The 23,710-nt window shown below is 37.7% G+C and overlaps 1 protein-coding gene and 1 long non-coding RNA gene across 3 annotated transcripts in view; one reads left to right on the forward strand and one right to left on the reverse strand.

Moving 5' to 3' along the window:
- kcnn2 (potassium calcium-activated channel subfamily N member 2) overlaps positions 1-23,710 on the forward strand; it is a 259,379-nt gene that overhangs the window by 19,268 nt on the left and 216,401 nt on the right. For both annotated transcript variants that reach the window (XM_022681136.2, XM_049468327.1), the window contains exon 3: positions 20,568-20,986. In XM_022681136.2, coding sequence (XP_022536857.2) covers positions 20,568-20,986 — 419 coding nt within the window. The remainder of the gene's footprint in view (positions 1-20,567; positions 20,987-23,710) is intronic.
- LOC111195057 (uncharacterized) lies at positions 16,814-18,094 on the reverse strand. The gene is made up of 2 exons (XR_002651447.2): positions 18,045-18,094; positions 16,814-17,263 (listed from the first exon to the last, which is right to left on the reverse strand). It is a non-coding gene; the product is annotated as an uncharacterized LOC111195057 (long non-coding RNA).

Raw genomic sequence — 23,710 nt, forward strand, 5'->3', positions numbered from 1 at the left:
ACCCTCTTGGGACAACGGAGGAAGTCGATTGTGTGTGTTTTTGTGTGTTTTGGACAATAATGGGTCTGTTTTGGGAATTGTTCTGATTTTATTAAAAAGCCTGTAAACACTGGGGGCATGCAGTCTGACTATTTTTTTTATAAAATATGATAAGATATTTAATCAAAATCGATCGAAATTATGTCATGGTCTCGAGCCTCGCAAATGGCGCAGCCGACCCCGCTGACATTGTGACTTTCTCCAGAGAATGTGGACATTCTCATCTTCTTAAAGAAAAACTTGAAAATATAAAAATAACTGTTGTTTTGTCTAGCCTCAAATATGTTAATAGTTTTGGTACCTTAAGGAGCATCTTTCTCTCAGATAAAGTTAATAATATATCTTTATTAAAGAAAAAAAACTTGTCATTCTCACGGACCGAGTCTTATTTTTCATGTTTAACTGTTATAGTAGGATAGAGTTTAGTTTGTTAAGGCTCTAATTGTTCTATTATTTTTACATGACTGTTCCTGTATTTTTTATTATTAATTTTATGTTGCACATTGCTGTTTTAATAGTGCACCCTGCTGCTACCAAAAAAAGCCACTAGATGGCATTACATATATATCTTAATTAATTTATCTTAATTAAATTATTTAAATTTGACCATTAGTGCCTAATGTAGTGTATTACAGATCACTTGTATCACTTTGCATCACTTATATCAAGCCCACCTTTTGAAATAAGATATTGTAAATTTGATTAATCAAACTAATGACTGACCATAGACTAATCTAAAACAGCATAGGCCTCTCTGCTGTAAAAAAAATAAGAAAATCGAAAATCAAATCGAATCGTGACCCTAAAATTGGAAATACAATTGAATCGAGCATTTAGAGAATCGTGACACCCCTACTGTGAACACATACAGAAAAAAGTTTGGACAGACTTTCTCCTTTAATGTTTTCTTTATTTCTTTATTTTTTTTTAATTTACTATTTTCTGTAGATTAATATTATATCATCAAGTCATAAAAACGGTTAAGGTACACGTTTTAATGTTCAAATCTCCTGTAAGAAACTGTAAGAAAAAGTGTTTTACTTAAACCTGATGAACTGAGATGGTGATTTGAGGTGATTTAATTGGGCTGAGCTGGAGCTTCACAGCGTGAAGGAAAAGCACCAGTTATTGTTCAGCACCTCCAGGAACTCCTTCCTTCAAGACTCTGAGAAAACTTTTTTAGGTGACTCTCCCTCATGAAGACACTGAGATTAAAATCTCACCAAGAGTCTGCAGATCTGTCCTCAAAGATAAATATGATTCTAATTTAGAAGAATCTAAAGTGTATTTCTGAATTATGTAAAAAAAAACATAAAAAGAAAACACACTGAATTAGAGAGAAGAGCGGTGTCCAAACTTTTGACTGGTACTGTATATTATAAAGGAGGAAGGATTGGGCATACTCTGCCATGCCAATAGTCATGGGACAGCAGTATGTACGGTAAATTGATAATGAAGTTGTTACTTTAGGGGACGACTTGGGATTGCCCACACCAATGTAAGTGGTAGTGATGAGTATGGGCAAGAATAGGTAATATGAACTGATAAAGGGATTACATTGAAGTGTATCTTGATCTCTAGTTTCAGTACATTATACTTCATTAACAGTATAAAATCTGCATTCAAAAATATTTTACTTTTTATGCAGGCATTAGGATTTAAATTTAAGTATAAAACTAAAAACTAATGGGTGAGGTTTCATCACACTAAATTAACTTCTTCTGACACCAATGAACATGTGAACTACTAATAAAAATGTTTAGAACATTGCATACTTTTTTTTAAAAACTGACACATGCAAATAAGCTCTGTTTTCTTCTCTGTGTAATCATAACTTGGGACAATGCAAACAATGATAATCTGGACAATGATAAAAATAATAATCTGGGACTAATTCTAACTGGGCTAACCTGGACAATGTTAACTGGGCTAACCTGGGACAATGGTAAAAGTGCTAACCTGGGACAGTGCTAGTAGTGCTAAGGTAGAACAATGCTAACAGTGCTAAGGCAGAACAGTGCTTACAATGCTAAGGTAGAACAATGCTAACAATACTAAGGTAGAACAATGCTAACATTAGACAATGTTAACAGTGCTAAGGTAGAACAATGCTAACAATACTAAGATAGAACAATGCTAACATTAGACAATGCTAACAGTGCTAAGGTAGAACAATGCTAACAGTGCTAAGATAGAACAATGCTAACATTAGACAATGCTCACAGTGCTATGGTAGAACAATGCTAACAGTGTTAAGGTAGAACAATGCTAACAATACTAAGGAAGAACAATGCTAACCTGGGAAAGTGCTAACATAAGGCAATGCTCACAGTGCTAAGGTAGAACAATGCTAACAATACTAAGGTAGAACAATGCTAACCTGGGACAGTGCTAACATTAGACAATGCTCACAGTGCTAAGGTAGAACAATGCTCACAGTGCTAAGGTAGAACAATGCTAACAATTCTAACAGTGCTAAGGTAAAACAGTGCTAACAATACTAAGGTAAAACAATGCTAACCTGGGACAATGCTAACAGTGCTAAGGTAGAACAATGCTAACAGTGCTAAGGTAGAACAATGCTAACAGTGCTTAGGTAGAACAATGCTAACAATACTAAGGTAGAACAATGCTAACCTGGGGCAATGCTAACATTAGACAATGCTTACAGTGCTAAGGAAGAACAATGATAACAATTCTAACAGTGCTAAGGTAAAACAGTGCTAACAATACTAAGGTAAAACAACGCTAACCTGGGACAATGCTAACAGTGTTAAGGTAGAACAATGCTAACAGTGCTAAGGTAGATCAATGCTAACAGTGCTAAGGTAGAACAATGCTAAGGTAGGACAATGCTAACCTGGAGGTGTTCAGTAATCTCCTATAAACTTGATTATGTGATTTTTGACTCACTAATATTTATAACTTATAAGCACGCACTAAATTTAAAAATATACATTGTTGCTGTTATTTTCAGTCTCTGCAGGTTTGTTCATTGTTGTAGGTATCAGCGTGTAATTGTTCCATTATTTTCTCATTAGGTTTATAGTTATAGAGTGTGGAGCTGGTGGCTATTATTACCCTGCGTGTGCGGTGTTTGGGTGATATTGCGGTGTGCGGTCGTTACTGCTGTTATTATTTTATGAGGCCTGGAACCAGCAGTTGCTGAATCAGCTCCTTTTCTGCAGCTGGAAGATATTGCTTTGTTCAGGAAGGTCTCGGATCGGGGGTCAATGGTCTGTACTGTAATATACTGTACTGTAATATACTCTGCTGTGATATACTGTACTGTAATGTAATAAAGAAGCATGAAAACTGACTTACACCCCGCCAACAGTGTATTTTCACACCTTCCTCCTGCAACAGTGCTTCTGAATATATCTACACTGATGGGTGTGGTGTTCTGGAAATTAGGTGTATTCAGGTACATTTCTGGTGTATTGCTTGGTGTATCTTGGCAACAGAAAACACAAGTGCTCCACTGACTAAATATACAACCTAGACAGACGGCAACAGTCAGACGTTTATTGCTATCTTGGCAACACATGAACACACAGCAGCACAAACCCAGCCTTTACATCATCAATAAACAGAATGAATGAGCATGAACAAGCAGGTCAGTTTCCTCTGCTGAAAAGAATCAGACATGTTCAGGTACCTGCGCCATTAAAATAGCAATCCACCAAAGTCAGATCGAACCTGGCTCTTAAAGGGAATGATAAGCAAGTGACACACTGACTGTTTTATTGGTTTATTTTATTGTTACGCCCAAAACTAACCACACCCATGATTAATTAAAATAATTACTACATGCCTTTTTCATGCAAAGTGTACTTTTCCCATCGTTACAATAGCAAAAACACATTGACACGCCCTAAATCAAGCTGTACGGTGCAAGGTTAATGACTCACCTATAGGGCCCAGAGTGTAGTTCATGGTTTCAGAATGTTTTTCAATTACAGTAAATAGTTCAGTATGCAGAACCATCCCTGACAAACGGTTTAAAAACAAGGCAAAAACAAAGCAGCACCAGAACTGGAATAAACAAACAATATAAATAAATGAATATCATACATAAAGCATTGTGTGTTTGTTGTTCCTTCGAATTGGATTAATAAAAGATGCTAAACATAATTTTTTCAGATTGGTCTGAAAGCACTTGGGTGTACACTATTAAAAATAAAGGTGCCGCAGATGAGAGTTTCAGGGGAGCTATAGAAGAAATGGTTTTGGTTCCATTTATATGTTAAAGAGTTTAAAAGTGCTTCACACTTATGTTTCTTTTTAAAAAATGGTTCTACACTACTGTGTCAAAAGTCATGGGACAGGACCTACTTTAGTTTTGTGTCTCATGACTCACAGGTAACAGATAACACCTTAAAACTTATACAGGTGTGGAAATCTGTTTCCAGGCCCCATCCCCTAAGATAACACTTCATGATTATTTATTTATTACATACTGCTCCCCCATGACTTTTGGCATGTCACTGTATGGGTGAACAGTAATTCAACAGTATTATGTACTGTATTGCAATAGAACATTTTTAATATCACTGGTATTATAATTATAGCTAATCATATATATATATATATATATTTATATATATATATATATATATATATATATATATATATATATATATATATATATATATATATATATATATATATGTGTGTGTGTGTATATATATATGATTAGTGTTTTTTTATTGATTTGTGGCTTTTATCATGTTCTTACAGCGATCAGATATCCAAATTTCCATGTAAGTAACTGCATTTTAATGTTTAAGAATGTTCTGAATAATAAGGAATTGAGACATTTGTAAAAAAAATGTGGTAATGATTAATTAATTTTTTTAATAGTGTCAATTAATAATTAGTTAAGACATTGTATCAGGAGTATTGTTAATGTATATACTCTTACTGTAAAGTCTTTTACAGTAAGGCCAACATTTTGTTTAGCCAAAATTATATTGTATCGACTGAAATGTAGACATAGTAATATAAATGTTATTAAATTTTTTTAGAAAAAAATTTGGGTATATGCAGCCAAAACCTGTTAATTTATGGCATCACTAAAATTACACATTATTTGTATATATAATGCAAGCAGTCTGCAAGTCTCAGGTGTGTCTCGGGTCATTGTCATGCTGGAAGACCCAGCCACAACCTATCTTCAATGCTTTTACTGGGGGAAGGAGGTTGTTGGCCAAAACCTTGCAGTACATGACCCCATCCCTCTTTAAATATGGAATCATTCGCTATATTGCCAAAAGTATTTGCTCAACAACAGATCAACAACAGTAGAGCACAGAGAGACTAATGAAGTGGAGAGTTTCCACAGCCGAACAGTTCAAATCCATCCAAACCTCACTTCTTCAAACACAGTACAGTTTGTGTGTGTGTGTGTGTGTGTGTGTGTGTGAGGGGAAACACTGCCTGCCCTGAACAGGAGTTTCAGTGTGAATGTCAGCATGAGCTCATCGCACAGGTACACTGTGTGCACGAGCACGTGAGTGTGTGCATGTAAGTGTGTGTGTGTGTGTGAGTGAGTGACAGAGTCAGTCTACAGAGGATGTGGTGTATCTATTGTGGTGAAGCGTGTCGTGTGTGAGACGCAGACGAGTGTCGGGTGTCCAGTCTTCACCGCTGACCTGTGTGTTTTCACTGGACCCCGCTCCCCTGGGCCGGATTACAGTCCAGATCCGGCCCGATTAAACTGCAGCCGGGTTTTACACAGCTGTCCTGCAGAGATTTAACCTTTACTGCGGAGGGTTTGGGAGGGGGTGAGGGGTCAGCTCTGTCTGATCTGGGCCTTAAATGCTTTACTGTGGAGCTGGAGCTGATACCATAACCCACCAACACATGATAGCCCACCAACACATTTACCCTGGCGTACACCCCCGATCATTACACACACAAATAAACGCACTGCAGAGAGCAAACCCGACTTTTACATCAACAATAAACAGAATAAAGAATAAAATAACATTACTGTTCTCATAAATGAGCTGCTGGTGTATCTTCACAGTGTGAACACACAGCTCAGTATCCTCTGCTGAGAAGCTCAAAAGTGCAGCACTGTTAAGATACTAACGTGCCAAAGTCAGAGCTCACCTGGTTCTTAAAGAAAATGACAACTGAAACACTGATTGGTTTATTTCACGTTACACCCAAATTTAACAACACCCATGATTATTAAGAGAATTAGTACATGCCTTTTGTGCTTTTAGAGTCATGTGAGACGTTTTTTTGTGCCCTCATGATACCAAAGACACACCAACATGCACTAAATTCAGCTAAAAAGATGTTTAAAATAAAATTGTATATAATAGTTTGTGTGTCTGATTGAAATCTAAATAATTCTCCATGGAACTTTTTTTTTTTTTCACTTGGTAATTACATTAAGGGTAACCCTCATTTTCAATATAGCCAAGCTTACATAAAATTAAAGGGATTAAAAATTTAAGTTTAAATTATTAAAAAACAAGCAAACAATGTAAGATTTAATTAAGAAAAAATTTAATAATTCATACGTAGAATAATAAAATATAAACACAGTTAAAGAAATAAAGGACTAAAATAACCACAATTATAAAAAGGTAAATGATGGAACTAAAGTAAATAATATATATAATAATAGGAAGAAAATAAATGAAATAAAAATGTAAAAGGCCAAAAGTAAAAGCATCATGCTAAAACCACAGAATAGCTGTTTACCATCACTGATTGTGGTGAGTTTTACGCTACATAAGTGTAGAAGGGTAGAAATGAATTTTTGCCATATAGAAATTTGATAGAAGGCCCAGTACAGTATATGTATATAACACAAGGTCATGGGTGTACAGCAGTGTGTACGGGCCAGTTGTGGCCCCGCAAGCATGAAACATCTGGCCCCTGAGGTTGTTTGAACTATGATGAAAAAAATGTAATTAAATGCTTCTCTGGTGAGCTTCTGTTTACATTCCTCTCCTGTCTTTTTGTCGCACTCAGACTGACTTTAGTTTCTGCGTTCTCGTTTTTCCGCCTGTTCTCGGGCTCCCTAGCACCTTATAAGGGCATTTTTTTCCCAGCTGTGTCCCAATTCACTAGCTGGGGCAGCGGCTGATGACCTGTGTGAGGAGTGGTTTGTTTATTTATTTATTTTTTTCTTCTTGTGTTTACCTGGTTTGAGATCAACTGTTCTGCTGCAATTGGGTTCAACAACCGTCTGGGCTGGTGAGCTACTCGTCTGTAGTCTGGAAAATATCTGGTTGGCGGCCAAGCTTAATTGCCGACCCCTGGTGTACACTGATCATAAAGTGTTACCTTAGGGGACAACTTGGGAATGCCCACACCTTGTAATAATGATAGTACCTGTAGTAATGATAAAAAACAGTGGCTATATACTGTAAATGTTATATAATATTTTAATGTGAAAGTTTTTCATTAGTAGATTAGATAAGTAATTTAAAATAAGGCTAGTTTTATTTATGGCACTGCAGATTCCTAAAACTCATTACAAGTAGTACAACTTGTTTAAACGGTATTATGATATTTTTAATAAGAAAAATGTGGATTATTTAGATTTATTGTAATTAAAAAGAGTGTGACCCCGAGACCACGTGGGTCTGTTCCTGTAATGGAAGCTAAAATAAGCCGATTGCGTCCCACAGCGCGGGATTTACTGGTGCAAAGTGGCCTCTTACTGGCTCACTTTGATATCATAAATAAACCATCGCATTCATTTCTAATTGAGGCGAACCTCTCAAGCCCAATTCACTAATGAGGCCGAGCGATTTCTTTTCCGCGGGACAAGATATATGCTCCCATCTTCACATTACACAGATTAAATATTGAGCCCTACTCCATTAGTTCTATTGAGCACTGAAACCAGTAACCAGCCTCCACCTCCCTGCTGAGCAGATACAGGCCGGGGGATGATCCTGCTACTGTCAGTCCTGCGACAGGATGGACGTTTACTCTCTTTGAGGTGACTTCTGTCCCGCCTAGAACCATAAATCAGAATAATCAATAACTGCACTGCTGTACTAAACCTAAACTTGTGCTACATTTAAGTATATTCTAAATTATTATGGATTATGGAAAAAAAAAAATTAGGAATCAGGAATTTTACATGCATTTTTACTGTACATGGACAAAATGAGTGACAGGACAGAGACATTTCAGGGAACCAATCAGATTTTAGCTTAACTTAACTGTAAAAGAAGCACAAAACCCATTATTTGTAAGTTCTTACATTTTCCTCACTTGCTGTCTTGCCACAGAGAGAGTAGCTACAGATCCCGCCTTCTGACAAAGTCTGCTGGCTAATCCTGCTGTTGATTTATTTATGTTAATACTATTCTTGTTATATAGTAATGTGCTGTAATCTTTCTTCACAGCGAATTACTGTAATCTTTCAATTCTTTATTTGCTGTAAAAGTTACAGGAAACTTTTTACAACACGTTAGCGTTAGCTTGTGCTAAATTGCAAAACACAAACATGCTAGTTCATGCTTAACTGTGATAGAAGCACAAAACTTATTATTTGAAAGTTGCTACATTTCCCTCACTTGCTGACTTGCCACAGAAAGAGTAGCTACAGATCCCTCCCTCAGACGAAGTCTGCTGGCTAATCCTGCCATGATTTATTTATGTTATTACTATTACTTAATACTATTACTTATTATACAGTAATATGCTGTAATCTATCTCTATAGTAAATTACTGTAGTTTTACGTTCCTATTTGCCCTTTTTGTACTTGCTGTAACATTTACAGGAAACGTTTTACAGTGTACATTAGCCTTATAGTTCCGGAGTAAATGTAAAGACTGAATATGAGCCGGCTGATTGGGGGAAAGGTGTAAACCTGTGTGAGCGTGATATTTACAGAACGCTGTGCTAATCGCTGCTGATTAGCTCATGCTAAGCTGTGGTTGTTACAGTACAGGAGAATCTGCTCGTGGGTAAACGTAGCTGGAAAAACAAAGGCAAAGATCAACTGTCCCGTCCTGCCCGTTACCGAGTGTTTTATTCATGCCGGGCCTCTGGGCCTCGGGGACCCGGCGGGCGGGCCGGCGGCGCTGACCCCCGCTGCCGCTGTGATTTATTCCCCGGTGTCGCGTGGAGGGTTATCTTCTGCACCCTTGGCTGCCGGCTGCTTAACTCTACAGCGCGTGTGGAAGTTCTACACAGCGGACAGATGTAGTGTTGTCCATATCTAGCGACGGCGACACGGCGGGCGGAATATTTGATCGCTCGGAGGTGAAGAACTCCCGAGGATTGAGTTGCAGGCCGTCCATTACCATAATTAGTTTTACCTGCGGAGGAGCTTTCCTCACGTAACCCACCTTAAATGTTTAATTGCTGCGTTTTGAGGCAGCAGGCTTTTTTCTCTGAGCGATTTCGTGACAGGAGGTGATCGCCCCGAATAAACGAAAGCATTTTTAGTCTCCGGTTCCTCGAGCGGCAGCGTGCGGTGGCCCTAAAGCATTTTAACTGGGTTAACGTGGTTATGAACCACAGAGGGGTGATTACTTTTTATCTTGTAGTGCTTTGCTGAAAATTACAATTTCACAATTTCACAATTTACAATTTGCACTGTAATCTTAATTCTATATTATCACACTGTTTTAAATTCACTTTAATGTCTTTGCTAATTATTAAAATGAATAATCGCATTCTCATACTGTCAACAGAAGAGGATCTTTTTGGATATGTCTGGATCTTATTGAGAAAAAATAACACACTTTTTACTGTATTATAATATTTAAGGGAAGAGAGAGAGAGAGAGAGAGAGAGAGAGGGTGTTTTTAAGCACAGCGTTGGTGTGTGTCGACAGTTTGAATTAAATAAAGTGTGGATGAATGTTAAGAAGTAGATTCAGACTTTAGAGCACTTCGACATGTTTGGCACAATCTTAATTCTATATTTGTGATGTCATACAAAACTAAATTATCACACTGTTTTACACTTTAATGTCTTTTCTATGATTTAAAATGTTATTTATCCATTTTTCCAGTTGCATATTACATTTTTCTTCTATGGTTCACATGGTTTCTTATCAAAATTATTTTTACAGGTTATTTTCTCCTATTTCTCACTAAAAAATATGAACAAAAAAAATAACCCTTCAAAGCTTTTGTCATGTGTTACAATGTTATTAATATGTAATTTGTACCAACAGTAAGTTAGCATTTTCTCTACAGCATGCAGCACTACCTGCTAGTGAAACAAGTCATTTACATATTATTTTCTTCCAGTTTTATATTACATTTCTCTTCTACGGTTTGCATGTTTTCTTGCCAAAATAATTCTACCAGGTTTTTTTCTCATATTTCACATATAAATATGAACAAAAATCACCCTTCAAAGCTTTTGCAGTGTTATTAAATCCTATGCTACAAGCTTAAATGCTATAAGGCCTATGCTGTATAACAATAGTATAGGTCTTTTTATTGTATTGTGATATCACAGGTTTGAGAGAAAGAGAAAGACCTGAGATCCTTACAACTTTTTTACAGTGATGGTTTTTCAACAGATTGAATGAAATAAAGTGTGGATGAATCTTTAGAAGTAGAGTCAGACTTTAGAGCACTTTCAGCATTTTTGTTTAAACTAAAAAATATATAAATGTCAGAAATTATAATATATTATGTATCATAAATTATTTAAGTAATTAGGTAATATTGTATGCAGTAATTAAATAAAGTTCACTAAAAGAAAGGATTGTTATAGCAAAAATAAATGAAGTAAAGTTTAATAAAAGAAAGGATTGACTGAAGTTCAGTTCACTTATTTACTCTATGTAACATTTACGTCTTGAATCCGAATTGAAGTTAAATTGAAGTTAAATTTACCTGAAATGAAATTTACGTAAAGAAAGCAAATGCAGAAAGTTGCGAAACTTTTTTTAAGTTGCAGCACTACCTGATAGTGAAACAAGTCATTTACATATTGTATGTTCCAGTTTTATATAAAATTTCCCTTATACGGTTTGCATGTTTTCTTGCCAAATTAATTCATACAGGTTATTTTCTCATATTTCACACATAAATATGAACAAAAATCAACCTTCAAAGCTTTTGCTGTGCTTTACAGTTTTATTAACTCTTTATGTTTTTTAATTTTAAGAAATATGCTGTATAACTATAGTGTAGTGTGGTCTTTTTAGTCTGGTTTAAGTCTTTTTTTATTATAATACCTCAGGGTAGAGAGAGAGCGAGAGAGACCTGAGATTCTTACAACTTTCTTACAGTGATGGTTTATCGACAGATTGTATGAAATGAAGTGTGGTTGAATCTTTACAAGTAGATTCAGACTTTAGAGCACTTCCCGCATTTTTACCTCGCACTGTCACATTTCTGCGCATTTCATGCAAAGTATAGCAATTAATCATTATTCTTTTCTTTGTTAGATGTTTTAGTACTGTGTGAGACTTTTCGGTCGGTTCCTTTTTGGTATTGAATTTCGATACCCAGTCCCAGTTGTGGGAGGGCCACTGGCCCCCAGTAGAACCGGCACTGGCGTTCGGCGTCGTGCTGGGCCCCGGTTAAGACAGCGGCAGCAGCGACGGCGTGGTTCTCTCACGGTGCTCGCGAGCATCTCCTCTTTCTCATCCCGGTCTAAATTACACTCATCTGGAAAGTCGAACAAGTGGGAGTAAAGCAGCAGCAGACAGGCGGGATTAGTGTTACAGCACCAGCGCTCTCCTCAGCTCTTTCAGAGAGAGCTCGACGGGTCTTTAACGATCTACAGACCGATCTCTGTGTTTGAACACTGTAGGACTCGCTGTGTGTCTTCAGGGGACGGAGCTCAGAGGGGAGCGAAACCTGCTGGAGGGGAACATCTTCACTGATCACACAGATACTACCGTTTATCTGAAAAATAAATCACAAATACAGCCAGAAATAACTTTTCATTTCAACACTTATCTTCATTTTTGTCGATTTTAAGTTTACTACAAAATTTGAACAGACAAACATACTTCATTTCTGCATACAATAGTACCTAATTAAAATTACTTTAAATTTAAATACTTTTAGTTAAAACACACATTTAAATATTTACATAATTTCAAAGATTTATTTTGTTAACAGACCAAGTCTCACTGCCATTCATGTGTAGAGACAGTGTAATATGTGCGTTTTAGCTAAAAATATTTCAATTTCAGGAATTATAATATATTATGTATCATACATTTTTTGAGTGATATTGTATAAATTAAGTAATTGTAATTAGGTAATACTGTATGCAGAAATAAAGTAACGTTTACTAAAAGAAAGGATTGACTGAAGTTCAGTTCACTTATTTTCTCTATGTAACGTTTAAGTCTTAAAACCGAGTTAAAGTTACTTAAATTTATCTGAAATTAAATTTACCTAAAAAAAGCAAATGCAGAAAGTTGCAAAACTAGTAAATTTTACGCATAATTTTTTGCAGTTTATGTATTAGGGTGTACCCAGATATGGATTGGCCTTCTGTGCTGGATGCAGTATTCCAAGTGGACGTTGTTTCCGGTTGAGAGCATGCCGTGTGCCATTGGCTGCTGCTTCTGATTGCTGCTGAGTGTTAATGATTGAGTGTAAAACTTGATTTTAAAGCGTCCTTGGCTTTTAAGAAAGGTGCTATTCAAGAGTAACTCCATTCAGTTAGTCATTCATTCATATTGACTCTTTTCAATCAGTGATCATTCAGTGTTTTACAGAGAAACAAATCCTCCCGGATCTGTTCCTGTTCCTCTTCCTGCACAAACTGAAGCCTCCCCTCACACAAACCGAGCTGATTCTGATCCGATTCTGTCGCTCTAATTGCCCATTTGTGGTTAATTATTCACTTACCCTCCCACCCACACGCACGCACACGCCTGCCAACCGCCCGTATCATCCGCACCAAAAAGGCCCAGATGCTTCAATAATTCAGTCGACATAATGACCATATAAAACTCGGCTGTAAATAACGCAAAATCTCAAATTATAAATCTGACACGCTGCCAAAGATTCCCCCCTCCATCATCTAACAATCCCTCATTAGGAAAAATCAGCTCCCGCTTCTGGAAGTGAAAAGTGAAATGGGATCGATGACCTAGATCATATATATCACTGAAATTAACGACAGATTCTTCAATCACTCGAACAAAAACAGAACTTTAATGCTTTCAGAGCTTTATTGCAGCTCCTCAAGGACACCCGGGCATTCTGAACTGAATCACCGAATAAACAGAATGAACTCACAGCATGTGATCGTGGTGTAAATGTTGATTTGCAGTGATTCTTCTATTTACACTTTTTTTACACTCCCATTTTGTCCCCAATTTACACGACCAATTACCCAACCCAATCATTAGGACTCCCCCCATCACTAGTGATGCCCCAACACACCAGGAGGGTGAAAACTAAATAGCACACGCCTCCTTCGATACATGTGAAGTCAGACTCTGCCTTTTTTTGAACTGTTGAACTGCAGCAGCATTGCCGAGTTCGGAGGAAAACACAGCGATTTGGTTCTGATACATCAGCTCACAGACGCAGCCTTATTCTGATCCACATCATCCTAGGAGTGATGAGTGGAAAGAGCACCATCTACTGTACTGTACCCACCCAGAGAGAGCAAGACCAATTGTGCTCTCTCAGGGCAAGCTGCATGAACAGAATTCGAACCAGCGATCATAGCGATCATAGTGGCAGCGATTGGCCGCTGGACCACTCAGAGCCACTTACACACTATTTTTTTAAAGCTACACACTAGGGGTGAGGGATATGCTGTTGTTTACTGTGTAGCCGTTAGCGGGCTAATTAGCGAACTAGCAGGAAACAGGAACAGTGCGGACGAGAAGAGAAGAGAAAGAAAAAAATTTAAATGGGTAAAAATAAAAATGATGAGAGAAAGAAAAGATATTCTGATCCAATCCAGGCATATTTTAAAGAATTAAATATTAAATAAATTAATTTCCACTTTTTTAGCCACAGTGTGCATTTTTTATCAGATATATTTGGTCAGATATTGTCTAGATATTAAATATTTTAGAGAACTCGTGTTTACATGAAGAATTACAATCCTGGCAGTTATATTATTTTTATTATTATCATTGTTTATTAACAGAAAAGAGTCAGAAAAAAACCTTAGAAAAAGTTTTATATATATTTTTTTATTTTGAATTGTAGGTGTGAGACAAAATAACAATATCACGATATATAGTCGTTATCATATAGTCTTTGTTTGCGATACATTATCGATATGCTGCGTCAAATATGTTATGATATTTCATTGAAACGTAAGTGCTCTTAACTTCCTAAGCCCCTCCCCTAATTGAACTTACTAAAGTTACTACTTCATTACTCCATATGGTGGTGCTGTAATCAAATACATAGTGGAAACCTGCGGCGAAGAATATAGTTGCCTATATTATTTTAATAATCGATTTTATTCTCTTTTAATCAACTTAATTGGTTTGTTGTTGCAGGTCTATAAAAGCATATCCTCAGCTCAGCTAATCCTCTGTATAACGACACTCTGATCAGATCGGTAGACAAAGTCACCTGATTGGAACATCTGTTAGAGGAATGCAAAAAAAGAAGTCCAGAACGGAGAGAAAGAGAAATGGAAAGAGAGAGAGAGAAAGAAAGAGAGAGAAAGATACGAAATTCTAGAGAAAGAGTGGTAGAGAGAGATGTCAATCTAGAGTAGGGGTGGGACAAAATAACAGAATTGCTTTATTCGCTTCACTTAGGTGTGGCCACTTTATTAGAAACACCTACTATAACTTGTGCCTCCACTCAGTGGCCACTTTATTAGAAACACCTACTGTACCTTCTGTTTAACTCATACATTATCGATATACGGTGACACATATTTTATGTTATTTTTATGAAAACGTAAGCACTCTAAACTCCCTAAGCCCCTCCCCCAATCTTAACTTACTAAAGTTACTACTTCATTACTCCACACGGTGGCACTGTAATCAAATAAATATGGTAAACTTATGATGAAAATATAGTTGCCAAGTATTTTAATAATTGTTTTTAATCACTTTTTATCTACTTAATCGATTATTATCGATTAATGCTCTGTATGACGACACTCTTATCAGACTGTTCTGCAAAGTGATCTGACTGAGACGTCCTTTGGAGGAATGAATAAAAAGAAAGAACCATATAGAGAGAAAGTGAATGAAAGAGAGAGAGAGGGTATGGAAGTAAAACAGTTTACAATTTAAAAGCACTTGAATTTGTAGCACTGAATTATTTTACATTGAATTATTGCATGTGATTTTTTTGCCTCTGAGTTGAACACTTTAATTTTTCAGTATATCATTTTCACTTATTTTATTTTAATGTAAAAAAATTCAAAAGTAAAAATTCAAGTTTAAAAAATTCAATTAAAATAAATTCAGGTTGCTCAAATTCGACCTGTCAAATTCGACTGCTAAATTACAACGCTCAAAATTCGCTGTCAACATCCGGGACACACAGGATGAGCAATCGATTCAGTCTTCAATCGAGCCAACAACCAGCCAATCACATCACGCTCCGAAGATCACGTGACAGGTAGCGCCTCACGGCTCAGAGCCGCTCAACGCGAGTCACAGCCCCCTCCGCTGCTGCTCTCGAGTAGGTGAGTGTAAAACAGCTGAAAACAGGGCATTTACCTCACCACTGTGGCCATGTAATATCACTTAAACGGTGTAGAAATCATCACTTTAACCAGGGTTTGCTCTGTGGTTTGTAAACATATTAAATTAAGATAGATATCCAGATATGCCTTGTTAAACTAACTAACTAAATAAATAAAGCTCCTCTGTTCATTTCAGAAAGAGCTTCAAACACGAACACTAGATCAATTATTTATAAATACAGCCAGACTGTGTGGAAGATAATTACTACTGTAGAATCTGAGATAGTAACTTAGTTTGCTAAATTATAGCTACCTATCTTGCTAGTTAGCTGTGGGACTGTGCGATTATAGACAAGATACTACCTAGTTAGCGGTTTGTTTAGCAATACCTTATTTACACTTTGCTGCAAAGTATTTTGCTTAGTGTACTGGCCACTGTCTAAATAAATATATTGAGCTATATTACACTTACTGTACCCCTCTCAGGCTGGTCCTCATTAAATAAAGGAGATTTATTAGAATTGCTTTTTGTCTCTTTACTAACTAATTTAACAGAGATAATTTAAGATATGACCATTATTTATTTTATGATATTAATTTTAATGTTTATATTTAATATATATTTTATACATTTGTTAACAATTCAACTGGCTTTTACTGAGGATATCAACAGTAAATAATAGTCCTAAAATGCTTGTGTAATTAAAATACAGCATGATTAGTCCTGTTTACTAGTGCATCTCAAAAGTGAAAAATATATATTTGTGTTTAATATCGTTCAGTAAACGGTCACCTTATGTTTAAAGTGACACTTTTTTTTTATTTTAAGTTTAAACTACATATTCTAGTAAACTGGGTTAAGGTTAGGACAGTAATTCTGGTTTAATGAACTTTTAGCCAGGTAAAAATGATTTGGAATATGTCACTTTACATGTAGTGTAATGTATAATTTCTGTTAAATTATGATATTCTCATGATCTTCAGATTTTCTGAGATGCATTAGTAATTGGTTTGTGCCAAAACCAATGCAATAATAATTGCAAAAATGTTTTATATAAATATAAATGAAGTAAATACTGAATCCAAACAACACCAAGTTTAACACAGTCATATTTCTTGTCTTCATTTTCTTAAACAGGATATTTTCTTGCAGAAAAAGAAAGGATAATAAAAGGTAGGTAATGTTCTTAAAATGTTTAATTATATCCATGTATCAAATGCAGTAATTTTTCAAGTTTCTTTTGTATTCCACAGGTTTCCTTTCTCCAAACTTTTAAAGAACAAATAAAGAAATCCAATTTCATGCAGTCTGTGCTGTGTTTATTTGATTTATTTACATGTGCCATGTTCTGTTTTTCTTTAGTTGTTTACATGTGTTCTGTATTTTTTTTGTATGTTTTAGGCAGCCTCCCTATATTCTGGCACATCATATCATGTTCATCTTGTTTGTATAAATAATAAAAGCTGTTGCAAATAATGTGGTTCCTATTCATAATCCAAATAATTCTGCATAAAATCTTCAAGTGGTGACTTCAGAATATGGACAGATCTTTGTATTTTTTGACTTCGTTCTTTTCGTGGTGAACTCTCCATAGCTGCAAGCTGAAACTTCTCCATCTTCTTTTCAACCTTAAATAAAAACATCAGATTCACTTTTAGCGACAGCATTTACAAAATGTGATAATTATTATTAACATAAAACATTTAATAAATATTACTAATAATACTCTCTCATGGGTTGCAATATTTGATTCTCATTTATTAACATGACCTAAATATAAATAAAAATGTATAAAAGACATCACTAATAAATATTGCACTGATTACAAATTAGATAATGCCCACACATACATCTAGACCTAGTTACCAGCCTGAGAGGTATATAGTAACTGTAATAAATCTCCTTTATTTAATGAGGACCAGCCTGAGAGGGGTACAGTAAGTGTAATATAGCTCAATATATTTATTTAGACAGTGGCCAGTACACTAAGCAACATACTTTGCAGCAAAGTGTAAATAAGGTATTGCTAAACAAACCGCTAACTAGGTAGTATCTTGTCTATAATCACACAGTCCCACAGCTAACTAGCAAGATAGGTAGCTATAATTTAGCAAACTAAGTTACTATCTCAGATTCTACAGTAGTAATTATCTTCCACACAGTCTGGCTGTATTTATAAATAATTGATCTAGTGTTCGTGTTTGAAGCTCTTTCTGAAATGAACAGAGGAGCTTTATTTATTTAGTTAGTTAGTTTAACAAGGCATATCTGGATATCTATCTTAATTTAATATGTTTACAAACCACAGAGCAAACCCTGGTTAAAGTGATGATTTCTACACCGTTTAAGTGATATTACATGGCCACAGTGGTGAGGTAAATGCCCTGTTTTCAGCTGTTTTACACTCACCTACTCGAGAGCAGCAGCGGAGGGGGCTGCGAGCTGCGTTGAGCGGCTCTGAGCCGTGAGGCGCTACCTGTCACGTGATCTTCGGAGCGTGATGTGATTGGCTGGTTGTTGGCTCGATTGAAGACTGAATCGATTGCTCATCCTGTGTGTCCCGGATGTTGACAGCGAATTTTGAGCGTTGTATTTTAGCAGTCGAATTTGACAGGTCGAATTTGAGCAACCTGAATTTATTTTAATTGAATTTTTAAAACTTGAATTTTTACATTAAAATAAAATAAGTGAAAATGATATACTGAAAAATTAAAGTGTTTAATTCAGAGGCAAAAAAAATCACATGCAATAATTCAATGTAAAATAATTCAGTGCTAAAAATTCAAGTGCTTTTAAATTTCAAAGTCTGGTGACACTGTTTTACTTCCATAAGAGGGAAAGAAAGAGAAAGATACGAAGTTATAGAGGAAGAGAGGGAGAGGTAGAGAGAGATGTGTATATATTGTGCTGACTCCTGCTGTTGCAGCTGCTGTTGCCACTGGTGGTGAAATATTTGCTGCTGACGGAGAGATGGCCAGGCGGACCTTGAGGTGACAGACTGCGCGAGGATGAGCGCGAGGATGAGCCTGGGTGGAGGGGTTGTATCTGCACCGAGTGTCAGGGCAGGAGTGATTTGACAGCATGGCAGGCGGAGATCTGTTTGGGGGATTATTTATTGATCCAGTAAGCGGAGGGAGGGGCTTTTGTTCTGCAGGAATCCGGCGGAGGACGGCTCGGAGCGCTGACAGACTCTCGGAGAGGATCACGACCGCTTGAAGGATGAGCTGTACTGAGGGATGAGCGCTGGCACGAACCGACCGGCCGAGATTGAAATTACAGAGTGTTTTGGGCCTGAGTTTGGGAGGGGGTGCTGAAAATAGCAGAGTAGACTTTTGTCACAGCCTTCACCACCTTCATTTGGGAACTGGACGTACGGAACTGCACAGCGTCGGAGTGAGAGGTTATCACAAAATAAGTTGTGATAGTTATCGGAAATGGCATTCAAAGCAAGGCTTTCAGGTGGCCCTACTGTCTAAGCGTCAGCTCCATTACCAGGAGGCTGAGGTGTGAAGTAATGAAGTACAAATACGTTGTTTTTGTGTGGTCCCCTATTTTCGGCCGCCCCTATTTTCAGCCAGTTCCACCTATTGCACAGTTTTCTTTCTCTCTCTGCCAGTAGCGTTAAGGAAATTCAAAACATGTCACCTCCTGACTTAGACGAACACTTCACCTCATAAAACATTATTTTAGTATCGTTAACAATGTTGACGCTCTGTGCGTAGAAAACTGTGTGGAGCATACACCGCATTTTCGTAGCACGACAGCTAGTTTTCGCAATTTTCATGTTGTACACTACTTAGACAGCCTAACTCTAAGTGATCAAAGGTGCCACCATGTTTTAAATGTATATATTTTCCAGTTAATATAGAGTATTTTAAGGTTAATGTAAGGTGGCCGAAAATAGGGGACCCTTGTTATAATGCAGGTCTCGCCGCTGGGGGGCGCCAAAGTAACTAAAACATTTTCTTTTAAAGTCAAACGAGCCCTGGACTTTAATCTTCACAGATTTGTCTTCTGAAAACCGTTAAATTGAGTGAGTAAAGCTCTTACATTTATATACAGTAAGCTTAGATTTCCACAATTTTGACTAAAATGGCCGGAAATAGAGGCCACTACATTAAGTAGAAATGTAGGATATCTATACTTTACTGGAGTAATTATTTTTACATTTTGTATTCATTTTTGTATGATGGATTGATGGAACAGTGCTCCTTGGGATGCTTAAAGCTTTAAACTTTTAAACTGCTTCTCCACAACTTTATCTCTGACCTGTCTACTGAGTTCCTTGGTCTTCATTTTTTTTATATCATTTTATTTCAAATTTTTCCCATTTTCTCCCCAATTTACACGGCCAATTACCTAACCCCCTCATTAGGACTCCCCCTATCACTAGTGATGCCCCAACACACAAGGAGGGTGAAGACTAACACATGCTTCCTCCGATACATGTGAAGTCAGCCACCACTTCTTTTCGAGTTGCTGCTGATGCAGCATTGCCGAGCAGCATCACAGCGTGCTCGGAGAAAAGCGCAGCGACTCGGTTCTGATACATCAGCTCACAGACGCCCTGTGCTGTGGACATCACCCTAGGAGTGATGTGGGGAGAGAGCGCCATCTACCCACCTGAAGGGAGCAAGGCCAATTTTGCTCCCTCTGAGCGCCGGCAGCTTAATGGATTTTATTTAGGGTTAGTTTCAGAGTAAAGGGGGCTGAATCATTTTTGTGTAAATTTCGTGAAATTAAAAAAAAGTGAAAAAGTCTCTGTCTGTTTCACTTGTACTTTGCAAAGTATTGCCAACCTTTGCAAATTTGCATTTGATTGCATAATGGAATTATTAGAATTATTAAAAACTTGGTTTGTTTCTTTTACTCACACGCATTTTCTTTCTTTCTCTCTCTCTCTCTCTCTCTCTCTCTCTCTCGCCAACCCAGCTGTTCATGGTGGACAACGCGGCGGACGACTGGAGGATAGCCATGACCTACGAGCGGATCTTCTTCATCTGCCTGGAGATCCTGGTGTGTGCCATCCACCCCATCCCGGGCAAGTACACCTTCACCTGGACGGCGCGCCTGGCCTTCTACTACACCTCCTCCAAGACAGACGCGGACGTGGACATTATCCTGTCCATCCCCATGTTCCTACGGCTGTACCTGATCGCCCGCGTCATGCTGCTGCACAGCAAACTGTTCACGGACGCTTCCTCACGCAGCATCGGCGCGCTCAACAAGATCAACTTCAACACGCGCTTCGTCATGAAGACGCTCATGACCATCTGCCCCGGCACCGTGCTGCTGGTCTTCACCATTTCTCTGTGGATCATCGCCGCCTGGACTGTGAGGGCGTGCGAAAGGTGCCTAGTAGGATTCTTCTCCGTCGCAACTTTTTGTTTTGGAAATTTTAGAAATTGCTCAAATTTGTTTTTTGTCCAAAAAAAAAAAAAAAATCACGTTTACTTCTTTACAAAACTGCAGTCAATTGATGAATACATGCTTGGTGTGCTTGTTTAGGTTTGAGTGCTAGAACTACAAGTGTAGCTAATACCCAATAAACTAGCATGCTAATCGCTAAGTACTACAAGATACTGTGAGAACCAAGGTTAGGGTTATTTATACTCTCATGGCTACACAGTCAAAAACACAGGGCTTGATGCATGTTGATAAAAAAGAGAAAAATAGGGCTATCCAATCAGATTTATCACATGTCTTCAAAAAGGAAGCAGGTGGTTCAGCAATTAATTATTATTGTCCATTTCTGTGATGGGAAGCTGAAATTAGCTTTAATTAGCTTTTATTTTATGTTTCTGTTTCACCTTAAATGCCGCAGCTTTTTGTCATCTGTTGCACCATTTAAGGTGGAATGGGAAAGTTAGCTAGATAGATAGCTACTGAGACAAACTATTAGGGATTCTTTTATGCTTTTTATGAAGAGAATGGCCATATGTGAAGTAGGGCTGGGCGATATGGCCCTAAAATAGTATCACAATATTTAATGGTATTTTCACGATAACGATACTCTTGGCGAACACTTTTTAAAAAATGATTTCAAAAATACACTATACAGGGCAAGAAAAAAAATTATATGGCACGATATTTTAGGGTATAATATATTCACAATATTTAAAAATGTTGACGATATTATTGTGTACAATACGATACGGCACACCCCCTAATGCGAAGTACGTAAATTTTTGGGATTCTTTAATCGCTCTATGCTTTATTTTGAGTGTTTCTCTAAAAAATCTCAGTTTGAAGGGTCATGTCGCCCCAACACTTCCCTAACCTACCCATCCAGCCTAACAGGAATCAAGACAACCTACCCTTAGGCATACAACCTTTGCAGAGGTAGGGCTAAGTGGTGAAATGGGATTGGGCAATAGTGGCCTTAGCCAAACCCAGGCATTACTGATATCCATACATGGGGCTTACATGGACCCGTGGACAAAGTTTTCAGGTGGTCTTCCAGGTAATAGCCTTTACAAGCCCTTTATAGGCAGGATATCTGGGTTGCATCACACCTGACAGACCACTTCTTGAAGGCCTTGAAGGTCATTACCTGGAAAAAGCAGGTTCTGCAATAAAACCATTGTTAAAGATCTGCTCAGGTAGCATCTCCAACCCCCCTCTCCTCCCTCCGCTCCAGTTCCCCTATAGCGTATCATTTAGTTAATTAAATGCACCCAGCCACCCAACCCAGCCACTCGCTGGCCATTTTCTCAGAAACATCTGCAGTTATATACAGTAGATACACTCAGTACCTATAGAGTTACAGCCTGTAGCCCATCTGTTACTGTACACCCCACCCCCACCAATTCATTACTACCCCCCACCTCCTGCTTACACTCACTGGCCACTTTATTAGAAACACCAGCCTACCACAATGTGTTTGTGGAAGCAAAAGGTTAAAAGATGTTGTACATGTTTCTAATAAAGTGGCCATCTAAAAGTACAGCATGTTGTAGGTGTGTCTAAGTAGGTTGCAAGTGAGTGGAAGCAAAAGGTACAGTAGGTGTTTCTAATAAAGTGGCCACACCTAAGTGAAGCACTCATTATAGGTAGGTGTTTCTAATAAAGTGGCCACATAGGTAGGGGTTTCAAATAAAGTGGCCACACCTAAAGGAAGCACAACTTATAGTAGGTGTTTCTAATAAAGTGGCCACATAGGTAGGGGTTTCTAATAAAGTGGCCACACCTAAAGGAAGCACAAGTTATAGTAGGTGTTTCTAATAAAGTGGCCACATAGGTAGGTGTTTCTAATAAAGTGGCCACAAAGGTAGGTGTTTCTAATAAAGTAGCCACTGAGTGGGAGCACAAGATAGTAACAGTAGGTGTTTCTAATAAAGTGGCCAGATAGGTAGGTGTTTCTAATAAAGTGGCCACTGAGTGGAGGCACAAGGTAATACTAGTAGGGGTTTCTTATAAAGCGGCCACTGAGTGAATGCACAGGTTATAGAAGGTGTTTCTAATAAAGTGGCCACATTGTAGGTGTTTCTAATAAAGTGGCCACATAGGTAGGTGTTTCTAAAGTGGCCACATAGCTGGGTGTTTCTAATAAATTGTCAGCTGAGAGGATGCGCAGGTTATAGTAGGTGTTTCTAATAAAGTGGCCACATAGGTAGGTGTTTCTAACAAAGTGGCCACATAGGTAGGTGTTTCTAATAAAGTGGCCACATAGGTGGGTGTTTCTAATAAAGTGGCCTTATAGGTAGGTGTTTCTCATAAAGTAGCCATATAGTTAAGTGTTTCTAATAAAGTGGCCACAGTGAGTGGAAGCACAGTATAGTAATAGTGTTTCTGATAAAGTGGCCACATAGGTATATAAACTGGCTGTACTGAGTGAGGTACTGTGTGGTACTGTTCCGCTCCATTCCAGATCACGTACTCGGCGTTCCGGTTCTGGAATTGCGAGTGAATGATGATTAGTAACCTTTTGATCGGTGTTTAAAGCCGCTGCAGAACTGGGCCGAGGGTCTCTGGAGGCTCACAGATCTTCAGCTAGCGTTAACAGGGGAGGATAAAGCCGAGCTGCAGCTAACAGCCCTCCAAGATCTCCAGCAGTGGTCAAAAGTTTGGACGTA

This window comes from Astyanax mexicanus, chromosome 20 (genome assembly GCF_023375975.1).
Source record: "Astyanax mexicanus isolate ESR-SI-001 chromosome 20, AstMex3_surface, whole genome shotgun sequence".
In the NCBI taxonomy this organism is placed as follows: Eukaryota; Metazoa; Chordata; class Actinopteri; order Characiformes; family Acestrorhamphidae; genus Astyanax; species Astyanax mexicanus.